The sequence below is a fragment of the Mytilus californianus genome, unplaced genomic scaffold (genome assembly GCF_021869535.1).
Source record: "Mytilus californianus isolate M0D057914Y unplaced genomic scaffold, xbMytCali1.0.p SCAF_6, whole genome shotgun sequence".
Taxonomy (NCBI): Eukaryota; Metazoa; Mollusca; class Bivalvia; order Mytilida; family Mytilidae; genus Mytilus; species Mytilus californianus.
This window is the reverse complement of record NW_026262712.1, coordinates 102,660,260-102,672,415: the sequence shown is the minus strand read 5'-3', so window position 1 is coordinate 102,672,415 and position 12,156 is coordinate 102,660,260. Positions and strand designations below refer to the sequence as shown.

At 32.4% G+C, this 12,156-nt stretch overlaps 1 protein-coding gene across 1 annotated transcript in view; it reads right to left on the bottom strand.

Annotated features, from left to right (window-relative positions):
- Nucleotides 1–12,156, bottom strand: part of LOC127705218 (scavenger receptor cysteine-rich domain superfamily protein-like) — a 33,472-nt gene that overhangs the window by 10,904 nt on the left and 10,412 nt on the right. Inside the window, exons 6-10 of the mRNA XM_052209532.1 lie at nt 9,149–9,360; nt 7,965–8,121; nt 6,989–7,170; nt 6,014–6,164; nt 3,099–3,307 (exon numbers count right to left, since the gene is read on the bottom strand). Coding sequence (XP_052065492.1) covers nt 3,099–3,307; nt 6,014–6,164; nt 6,989–7,170; nt 7,965–7,990 — 568 coding nt within the window. The 5' untranslated portion in view covers nt 7,991–8,121; nt 9,149–9,360. The remainder of the gene's footprint in view (nt 1–3,098; nt 3,308–6,013; nt 6,165–6,988; nt 7,171–7,964; nt 8,122–9,148; nt 9,361–12,156) is intronic.

The window sequence follows — 12,156 nt, the reverse complement described above, 5'->3', positions numbered from 1 at the left end:
GGTTTAAACGTTTTAATGGTAATAAACCTTCACCCTTTTTTCGAAACAATAGTGTAACATCACAACATAGAAAGACACACTATAAAATATCAACTGAAATAGCTTAACTCAATCAAAGGACATATTAACACCAGTGAACATACACTGAACAAATAAATTTGACCTATGATACAATGTAAATACAAAATAAATAAACTAAGGGAAGAATAATAAAAGTAACATGTAATACCGCAATGAAATGTTAAACAATTTAAGAAAAACAATATGCTCGAACAAAAATATCAGCCATTTGCAATTACTTTAAACACAAGTAAATGAAAATAATTTTGTTGTTAGGTATACGTGTCCAGTTCAAATAGAGAAAGGAAAAATTTTTACAAAATAAATAATTTTGATGTTCATAGTACGAAGTGAAAACTTATAGTAATACCAAACACTTATCAAAGCTGGTATATAGACCAGATATAACCCTGAACCCATGTATTTCAGAATCATTACTAGATACTGTATACATTTTCTGTACTTAATGGAAAAAATTCATTCAATTCATCCAAGAAATAACTTGGCATGCCACAAAACCAGGTTCAACCCACCATTTTTTTCTTAAAATGTCCTGTACCAAGTCAGGAAAATGGCCATTGTTATATTATAGTTCGTTTCTGTGTGTGTTACATTTTAATGTTGTGTTTTTGTTGTGTCGTTGTTCTCCTCTTATATTTGATGCGTTTCCCTCAGTTTTAGTTTGTAACCCGGATTTGTTTTTATCTCTATCGATTTATGAGTTTCGAACAGCGGTATACTACTGTTGCCTTTATTTAAAGAGAATGTTTTTCTTAAAAAAATGTAAATCTGAATGAAATATATATAGCAGCATTTTAAAACAAAGAAACTCTTTTCACCTCTAATTGTACAGATGCAGCTTAAGTGTGAATACGGAAAATACAACTTTATAATCACGTGAATATTCTTATGTTCATTGAAGCATGGAAGTATTATATTGACAGGAACTCCAACGAAAAAATAGCACATTCCCATCCCACTGATTTCCTTAAGAAAATAAAAGGTTCCGAATCAGTTTGTCAAGTACATGATAACTCCTTTGTGGGGTATCTGCAATGTCGCCTTTGCCTGTTCTGTTAACTGAAGCTGGTCTTATCACGTGATTTGGTATCAAGTGTCTTATCTACCTGCCAATATAAATAAACACGGAAACTCCCGTGGTTATTTGTGAATCGTCACATGAATAACGACACCTGTTTCAGTTCAATAAATAAAGCCAAAGGCTGAAACGATCTAAAAAAATCGGTCCATATTTAACAGAATGACATAAGAAAATTAACTGCATTCGTAAAGAGGGCAAGATTATTTTTTAGTTTTGTTTAATTTGTTTTATTCATTGGAACGTGAAAATCGGGAAATATCCGGTATTAAAAATTACATGTACCTGAAGTCGGGTGTTTGCGGAAAATAATGTAATGCGCGTGTTGTGTTGGATGGCGAAGGATAGCTCAATTTAAGTTAAAGGATGTAAATTTTTATCGAATGTTACTAGAATATTTATGGTTTTCTCTATCGTCTCAATGTAGAAAAATGTAATTAACGTATCAATCAAATAGGGTTTTAAGACTAAAAGAGGTTAATAATTACACGCACGTGATGACCTCTGCATAGCATGTATCAGGTAACGAGACAGATGAATTATTACACCTTTTACAATATTCAAAAGTTAAAAACAACCTTCAACCTAGTCCGAGACTGCTCTGACGTCTGACAGATTTTTTTTAAGGAATGGCTTAACTTTAAATATTTCTGGATGCATTTAAAGAACGATCATCATGATGGGCCCTAAGCAGTATAATATTTTTTTATTCTTAAAATTTTATCATGGGAACCAAATTTGAATTTATTTTTGTGTGTATATGCTTAACAGTTCTGAAACATCTTACAACGTATGTTAAGCAATTTATTTTTTTGTTTCTTGCTGAATTACATGAAATATTTGCCATTGGACTTTCAGTAAACAATTAATCAAACTATTTGAAAACATTTAGCAATAAATCTCAATTACAGATGCAGATTACAACTATTTTTTTCCTTACACAAGGAATTTATTGTTTTCAAGCTAATATTAAAATATATATAGAGGAGATAAGGAGATATAATATGATTGATTGACCATGAGCTATTTCACATTATGCCAAAATATGATGTTTTTTATCGATCAAAGCCGTTTAAATTGATTGTAACTGAAACTGAAATGTTTATGGCTTGTGAGTATTTTTACTCTTCAGTTTTTTTGTAGTTGTTTTTTTTTTGTGAAAACAGTAGCGGGATTTTCGTTTCTTTTTTTTTATTACTTTTCACGCAGCAAAACCCGCCAAAACTGACATATTTGTCATTTAGTGACATGGTCGGTAAATGTCATTTCCTTGACAATTAAGTACACATCCGGTTATTTCGGTATATTTCGTAATTACGATCAATCACGAGGTTCCAAAAATTTGATTGAACCCATACATCCATATAACATATCGAGTCAATTAACAGATACTAAACGACTTTGCGGCATCGCACTATAAACGTTTGAAGTCAGTTTGTTGGAGTTCCTGTCAATATAATACTTCCATGATTGAAGTAAATGATTTATGTTTTGCTTGTTTACTGTGATTTAAAAAATGTAATAACATTTACTTAAAAAAAAATACGTAAATTTATTATACTGCAGCATGGTTGAAAATTAAGTAAAACATATCACAGTACTAAAAGGTTTATACATATAAAATTTGGTTTTAAAATTTGAAGTGTTTAACATTTAATTATGTCGGGGCCTTTTATAGCTTGCTATATGGTATGTGTTTGTTCATTGTTAAAGGCTGTACGGTGGACCTGTAGTTTCTAACATCAACGTCACTTAATGGATAGTGATCTCATTGGCAATCACAACCACATATCCTTATTCCATTTAGAAATATTAACTATATTTGATAAACATAACGAAGGCTTAACTTTTTACCATTGCTCGCATTTATTTTAAAATGTGCATGTCGCAAATTGCTTTGTTTTTTCCTCCTCGAGTATATGTATTTTATTGTAGTTACCTGGGAATGGGTCTGATCTACACTTTAACTCTACATCATATTGGTGAAGAAAAGAACAGACATTTCTAAAATCTTCGAAAGCCCACATACGTTCGGAACACTGGTCCAGGTCTTCTGAATTCCAAGGGCATTCTATACCGCCTAATAATACTGGTCCTAAATCTGACCTTCCATAATTCGTTTTGTTTATCAAAATATGACCACCATAACTAAAAGAATAAAATAAATAAATAATAAGTATAATTATGAACAAGTACATTGTATTTTTGTGTTAGAATGTTGAATGGTAAATTGTGTACACAGATCGCAGCTCTAGAGTGGTGCTCGAATAACGAATAAACAGACAGACAGACAGACAGACAGACAGACAGACAGACAGACAATGGCCAATCGTTGGAGCACTAAATATTATTCGTATTGTAATATATAATTCAAAAACAATCTTGAATTAATCTTAACTCAAGAATCTTAAATTCAATACAATATTCATCAAACACAGCTGGTTCGACGAAAATAACTGAAGTTTGAAATATCCTATTGAATGCACAGTTAAATCGCTGCACGAGAGAATTCATTAATTTATTTCTCATAAACACTAAATATTATATCTGTTGGTAAATAAAGGCAATAGTAGTATACCGCTGTTAAATCCTGGGTGCAAATGCGAGCTTGAATCGAGATTTTCCTAAATCATTTAGGTAGTGTGTTGTTGTTTGCATCCGTGAAATGCTGGTATTTTATACTCCCCCTTCCAAAGTTTAGGCTTAAACTTTCCCTTTCTCAGATCAATGTTAAAATAAAAAAATAGAAATAATTATTTTAGGGATAATAAAAGCCAACTATGCATACTTGTTTTTTTTCAAAATTAAATTTTCGGAAGCTCAACGTTTTTTTTCTTAAGGTATTTAATTGTTAGGATGCTCCTATAGAAATGAATAAATGAATGCATTAAACGAAGAATAATCTCACTTTAATTATAAAAAGACCCTCAAGAGTCATTCTTTGTAAGCATTAACATTACGCGAGGAAATGACATATTACAGGATTGGTTCACACTTTGTAAACAGTTTTTTGATAGTTGAACCTATGATAAATCAATATACAAAATACAATTAGAAGGGTTAAATTGAAACTCTTTTGCATTTATATATGGCATTTTAAAAAGCAAACGAAACAGTGATAATATATGTTCAGATTCTGTTACAGTAATAGTTTTAAAAACATGACAAAACCGTTTTTCAAGCAAACTAAAGTTACTTGTTTCCATTGCAACCAGCACTTCATCTTCTGAAGTAAATATTATTTTTAATGACAGTGAACCATAACAGACCCCTGATATGTAAAGAAATGAAATACTGAAGTTTGCATTTCTCATTTTCTTTGAAATTCTTTGATGCTTACAGAAAAAAGTATAATCACAAAAATAATGAACTCCAAGGAAAATTCAAAACGGATAGTCCCTAATCAAATGGCAAAATCAAAAGCTCAAACACATCAAACGAATGGATAACAACTGTCATATTCCTGCCTTGGTACAGGCATTTTCTTATGTAGAAAATGGTGGATTGAACCTGGTTTTATAGCTAGCTAAACCTCTCACTTGTATGACAGTCGTATCAAATTCCATTATATTGACAACGATGTGTGAACAAAACAAACAGACAGCCTGTCCCAAGTCAGAAGCCTCTAGCCCTTGTCAGTCTTGTATTATTTTTAATTTTAGTTTCTTGTGTACAATTTGGAGTTTAGTATGGCGTTCATTATCACTGAACTAGTATATATATTTGTTTAGGGGCCAGCTGAAGGACGCCTCCGGGTGCGGGAATTTCTCGCTGCATTGAAGACCTGTTGGTGACCTTCTGCTGTTGTCTGTTCTATGGTCGGGTTGTTGTCTCTTTGACACATTCCCCATTTCCATTCTCAATTTTATTTTATATGATATGTAAAAATGTCAAAAATAGGGGTACAGCAGTCAACATTGTATCATAATCTTAATCACTATAAAAACAAACAAATATGTAACAAAGAAGCACAAAAATATATAGACAAAGCACATTAGCAAAAACGAAAGACAAGAATACACAAATTTACTATAGCACAATAACACAATGACGGATGTATAAGTACAGAGCCACGTCATATGTATCAAAGAAACACAAAAAGGCATATAGACAAAGCACATTAGCAAAAATGAAAGACAAGAATACAAAAATTATCATAGAACAATAACACAATGTCGGGATGTACAAGTACACAATCATGACAAATGAATATCACAAAAAAACAGACTAAACAGTAAAAGTAATATTCATAAAGACAAATAAAAGAATACTATAACACGTTATTAAGATGATAAACAACGTCAGTACCCAGAATCTATACTTCAAGACCATCGTGTTTTATTTGTGAAGTTGATACGGAATATTTATCATCAAGGTCTTGGTACCTTCCGATGAACTTTTTTAGAAAAAGGACACTTTTTTAGAAAAAGGACATGACGTCCTTTGACATACCCCGGGATAATCAAATTTCTGCTCAGACACTGGTGACGTTTTACAAAGTCTGAGTAGGAGCTGCAAGCTTTTGAATACCGAATAAGTTGGGAAATGTATATCCCATATGCAAATGAAATTGGTATATTGCTACTAAGGTGGGGGGGAATTGATATTTGAATTGGTATTTGAATTGATATTTTCAAAATTAAAACCGTGTCGTTTGTCATAGATTCTGGCATTGAGATGACCGTGTATGTCAAATTCGAGGTATAAATCTAAAAATAAGGCAGAGGAAGCCGTGTCTATTGTTTCTTTAATTTCTAGTTCTGGGGGATAACAGAATGACTCTTAAGATATCAAAATGAGCCCTGTGATCTAAATGAATATGATTGTTTTATTGATGAACTAGAATCTACTTACGTAAACCATAGAATGTGACAAAACAACGATGCCTCAGAGGTTCCCATATAAAAACTACACACAGAGCCCCAGTATCCATCTCTAAAGTACTCCAGTCTGCCTTTACCGGTGTCACTTCTAGGTCCTATGAGTCTGAACTTTACATCTGGGACTAAATATTTTACAAAATATTGGTTTGTGGTCATATAGTTCGTTGTAAAACATGTTTCTTGTTTACATGCTGTTTATATATAACAATATTACTGTCCCTGAAACAATTACATCAACATTTTATGCAGATGTATTTTAGTTAGAAGGTTCCCCTTGAGTTGACGGACCTTTGGCTAACCATTATTCTTTGAAAGTATCCTTAATGACAAGAAACATAATTTCCTAAGATGACCTTTTTTACACCGAATTTGATTCATTTATACCACTGGTCAAAATATTCTGTGCAGTATAGGTAACAAAGACATTTCCCCGCAAAGGCATAACAATGTTTAAATATTGAAGTGTTTATTACTTAAAATTTTGTTTGCATTGTCGGTATAAACATGGCCTCCTTTCTCCTGACTTTTTGGTCGCGCTAAACCTGAAGGTTCTTCATTAAAGAGTAGGGCATCTCTTTATTCAATGTAGTGGTTGTAACAATTTGCATGTTTGCAGTATAGAATAAATCGAAAGCTTATGCTAAACAATAAACATATTTTATTGCATTATTTTGTAATTGGGGTTCTGTCTCATTTACCTTGCCCCCGTGTCTCTATGTGTTAGTTCACATTTATTGTTAATGACCACCATTAAAATAGTAAACGAATTGTATGTAAACATTGATTTTTGAAAAAAAAATTAAGTTGAGTAAACCTGTTAACCGTAGCAAATGTAGTAAACACAAAACGAAAACAACCTAAATGTCAATTTGAGAACATTCATAACTTCAAGCACCTTAGTTAGACATCTGAAATGGTTACGAGCAGTAGTAACTTAAATAAAAACCTTCAACGGGTTCTGTCCTACACTTCACACTAATATCCCCATCCATAACTACTCTATCCTGATTTCTCCATACAAAGTAGCAGTCTAGTAAATCATTTGCATCTAGTGGGCACTGTATGTAATTTATCCACACTGGCCCTGGCGTGTGCGGTATTGCATCAAATATCGGCACTCCTCCATACCTAGATAATATTTGGTTGAATTCATTTATTTTCGTGTCAAGACTGGTAACATTCAACCGATGGTCAAATATTTTAATATCGTACTATTTTAACTACAAACTCCGTCATGCATTTAGTCCAATAATGTAAGATATGCAAATTTGCGGATTTTATTTCATTTCTTTTTTATCTCGACTTTGATCACATGCATCAACAATAACAACATTCTTTTCTATTTTAAAAAATGCTCTCACATATCCGTGCAATCTAAAGAGTAGTTCAAAGATTCAATGGCGTCATTGGAACATCAATTAAGAAACAAACTATTTTATTATTGAATGGGCAAACGTTAATTGTGACAGTGTCGTACAGCTGCTAATGTTCTGTCAATATTAATAGCAAATATTTCAAAGGTTCTTACGATTTGATAAGGCTTAAACAAAAATTAAAATAACAAAAATACCGAACCCCAAGGAAATTAAATACGGAAAGTCCTTTATAAAATGGCAAAATCAAAAGCTCAAACACATGAAACGAATGGAAAACAACTGACTTTTAGATTCTAACAACTACATCATTTGGTCTCTGGTGAATAGTATGTTAATCAATAATCATACTACATCTTCTTAATTTTTTTATAAAGATTGAGCTACAAACCCACCAAAATTCTTAGGTTTACCGAGGTGTTCTAGAAGGGTCAGCAGATATTGCTCCACTAGCATTTCACGCCATGTTAACCGTCTTTAATTTCTTGAATGGTGATTATGTGTAGCTACACTGTTTTTACATCATGGTGTAATTAAAAACAAACTTACTTATATCCTATCATTTTGCAAATCATATTTGCTCCCGGGTAGCCAAGCCACCGTTTTGTCACAGTTCCCCAAATGTTGTTATGTAATATTTCGACTCGTCCTTCGTGTTCTATGTTCGATGCTGCTAAACGGACACGTACTCCTGATCCTGACTTATCTTTTAAAAGGATGAAAATAGAGATTATTGTACCACATTTGTGGGCAATTTGATTTTCAGTAAATTATTGCAAAAAGAACAATACGTTTTGTTTAACATTGTTAACATATTCAAAATCTTTTGATATGATTGAAGAGATGTAGGTAATCTGTTGATGAACCTAACAATTACTTTAAATATCTAAAACCCCCCCTTTTATCAAAATTCTCGCTCAATTTGTTTATCAATATTCATCGATAAACTCGAGTGAAACATCATTTTATGATTACTATATAAATGTAAAAATGCAATGACTATTTAAACATGTGAAATATATTAAAAAAAGATAATAATCTAGCAATAAAAATACAACATAAATATTTAAGACCAGATCACTAGTTACTGGAAGTTTAATTGTATCTAGAACGTCTCATCGTAAATTTTACTGTCTTTGGTAAGCTTGTTAATATACTTTGAAGCAAAGCTACTAGTAAGAGCTCTCTGTTCAACGACAAGAGGATTCATAAAATTCCATATGAGATTATTTTAATCTTTATCCTGCATTTCAAGTTCGAAAAGTTCATCCCACGCCCGGCACCATTTTTCTCACCTTTTTCCTATTTTCGAGATATATAAAGCTAACAGTGAAGATGCAAAGCTCTATATGATAGGATATGAAGCATTTTAGAGTTTAATTCAAGTCATCGTTTATAAACACTAAGAGAAATGGATGGTTTCATCGTAATTTTAGTCTTTCACAAAATATTTTTGATATCAAGCTGACATTAGGATCTCTCCGTACATACCAAGAATAAAGAATTTCTTCCTGAGAATGTTTTTATCTATATCCTGACTAGAAGTCCATGACGATTGAAAGATCATATAGTTCTATTCAACACCTGGACACTATGCTTTGATTCTTATATATTAGTATGCGAATCTAGAGGTGCTTTATTGGTGTTTTTTGTCATTTGTGTAGTTGTGTCTTATTGACGTTTTATCTATTTTTATTTTTGTCAAATATTTTGTTTGGTTGTTTTACACTTACTTATTTCAGCCTTTGTCCAACATCTAATGACCAAATTAGTACCCTAACTATCACATTGACAGGATCTGCAGCCTTCTCCCCACTCCAGATGACTACATTCATTATAATTTGAGGCGTTCTCTGGGCACGACAAGTTTTGCAAAACTGCTCGTGATAAGTCAAACAATGTAAATTTGTAAATAGCTTGTCTTTGATAACTAATACCACCATTCCTATATCAATAATAATTAAAGGATGACGAAAACAATGTGATTAAACGTCATGAAATAAGACTTACATTTTAGAGATGTCAGTTTTAGAGATCTTTTTGTTAGATTCGGAGCGTTGATTTTTGTTGATTTTTGCCCCTTCCTTTAACAGTATATTTGTATCTGAGTTGACTATTCTACTTTATGAAAATAATTAGTAACACGATCTGATCGTGATCATCATTTGAGTTGTAGTTGAGCGTTGCAATATCTGAGGGTCTGGATGGGGTTTATAGAATATAGAATGATAAATAAAAAGTACAAAATAAAGGGCAAAAAAAAATAAATAAATACAGAAAATTAGACAATAAATAAAGAATAGAGAAAAATGTGCTGCTAAAATATAAAGAATAGAGAAAGAATAATTGGCAAAATGGATAAAGAATATAGACAAATAGTTAACAAAATTAGAATAAAGAAATGAATGACCCCAATCCAGATCCTCATACTTGAAACGTTAGTAATATCGATAATTCATACATGTGTGTAGAGCTAGCATCGTGATCAGACATGCCTGTGAATTTGCACATTTTGTACAAAAGAGGTTAAGTTGATACTTTTTCGTAATGTTGTTATTGTATGATTACAGTCAAAAGCGGGCTTCAGAGTTAATATGAAACTACCTACATTGAAAGATGAGATTATAAACTATCAGAAATCAGAATTAAATCCTGGTTATAGAAAAGAACATTTAGATTATTTAATATAAACATTGTTTATGACTACGAGTATGAATGGTTAAAAAATTCTTCAAAAAGATTACCTATCTAATCTAAAATACAATATAACTAGAATACTTACACAATATCATTACTGCTTGAAAGTTAATTAGAATGAACAAAGGATCTAAGCGAGCAACAAAACGGTCCAAAGATGTGCCAATTACTCGATTTGTGGATTTTATTTTTTTAAAACAGCAGTCTGACAATTTCAGGCTTTCATTGCGAAAACTGTTCCTAACGACAATAACATTGATTTTTTAGCATTGATAACCACACGATCAAACATTTCAGGAAGAGGTAACATTTGTATGAATCAATTAATTCATTTGTGTCAGGCACGATTTCAAAAGAAAATACTAGATTTCATAAAGATAGTTCTTTATCAATTACCTTCTGTGGTATAAAGAATGATACTTGCAGTTCAGGTTTTCAGACCCACATTTTATATATCAAGCTTATTCAAATTAATCTAGTTGGTGCTTTTACAGAGTAGATAACTGTAATTGCACATTTAACGAGTTACAAAGGTCTTGGTTTTATCACCACAGGCTTAAAAGCAGAAAGTTTATGTTCTATTTTCAAACTTTTGGCGGAAGCTATTGGTTAAGTTAGACGTGGTTGTAGATATTTTGAGATTACAGCTTTTCATCATGCAGCCACAAATGCTGCATTATATCAGGTTGTTATCCGGAAACAGCTATGCATATTTGTCGTTAGAAAAACAGATATTCTAGGTTCTACATTATCATTCGCTTTTAAATGAACAGATAAAGAAATAGAGGAATATTTCCAAAATGTTCATAAATTAAAGTATGAAGTAAATTATAAACTGTAGTTTTTCGATTATGATATCTTTATTTTCCACACAGTGTCATAAATTAAGTACCGTTTCCAGAAAACAGTTATATCTTTATAAAGGCATTGTATACTTGCATATATATCATTCATGTAAAAGAGGGACGATAGATACCAGAGGGACAGTCAAACTCATAGATCGAAAACAAACTGACAACGCCATGGCCAAAAATAAAAAGACAAACAGACAAATAAAAGTACAGATGACACAATATAGAAAACTAAAGACTTAGCAGCACGAACCCCACCAAAAACGGGGGGTGATCTCAGGTGCTCCGGAAGGGTAAGCAGATCCTGATCCACATGTGGCACCCGTCGTGTTGCTTATGTTATTACACATCCGGTAAATAGTCTAATTCGGTAGGTCACATTCGTGAAAAGGGAAGGGTATTGTAGTTACGACATAAGGAACATATCCGATAACATTTGTAAAACGGTTATTCCATAACGGTCAACCAACTCGTGATGGCGTCCGTAAAATTTACGAAGGGATGATTTCAACTTCACCATTTGGAACTCTTGGTTTAATAGCTTCCTTGTGAGCAGCAATCCTCTATCAAGGATATCATGATAGGAAATACAAGCCCGGGAATATCGTATCAATTGGGAGATATATACTCCGTATGCAGGCGCTGCTGGAATGTTGCTACATAGAAATGGAAAGATCACAATTGGGAAGCTGAAATCATCTCTATTGTCGTAAAGTTTGTTTTCAACCTACCCTCATTGTCAATTTCTAGATGTAAGTCAAGATATGAGGCAGACTTAACTGTATCTCTAGTATCCTTTATCTCTAGTTCGATGGGATAGATTCGTTCAACATAGTCACCAAATTTTGTATTATTTAGTGAGAGAACATCATCTATATAGCGGAACGTAAAGTTAAAAGATATTGCTAACTTCTTATCTTTCTTCCTAAGAAGTTCCTGTATGAAGTCAGCCTCATAATAATAAAGAAACAAGTCGGCAAGAAGTGGGGCACAATTGGTTCCCATTGGAATTCCGACAGTCTGTTGAAAAACATGTCCTCCAAACGTAACAAATATGTTGTCAATCAAGAAATCAAGCATCTTGATAATGTTAGTTTCAGAGATTTTTTTGTTTGAATCAGAGTGATTCTTTACAAAGTAGGATTTATCCCTCCCCAAGACAAGATACTTTTATCTACGTTCGCCATTCTTTT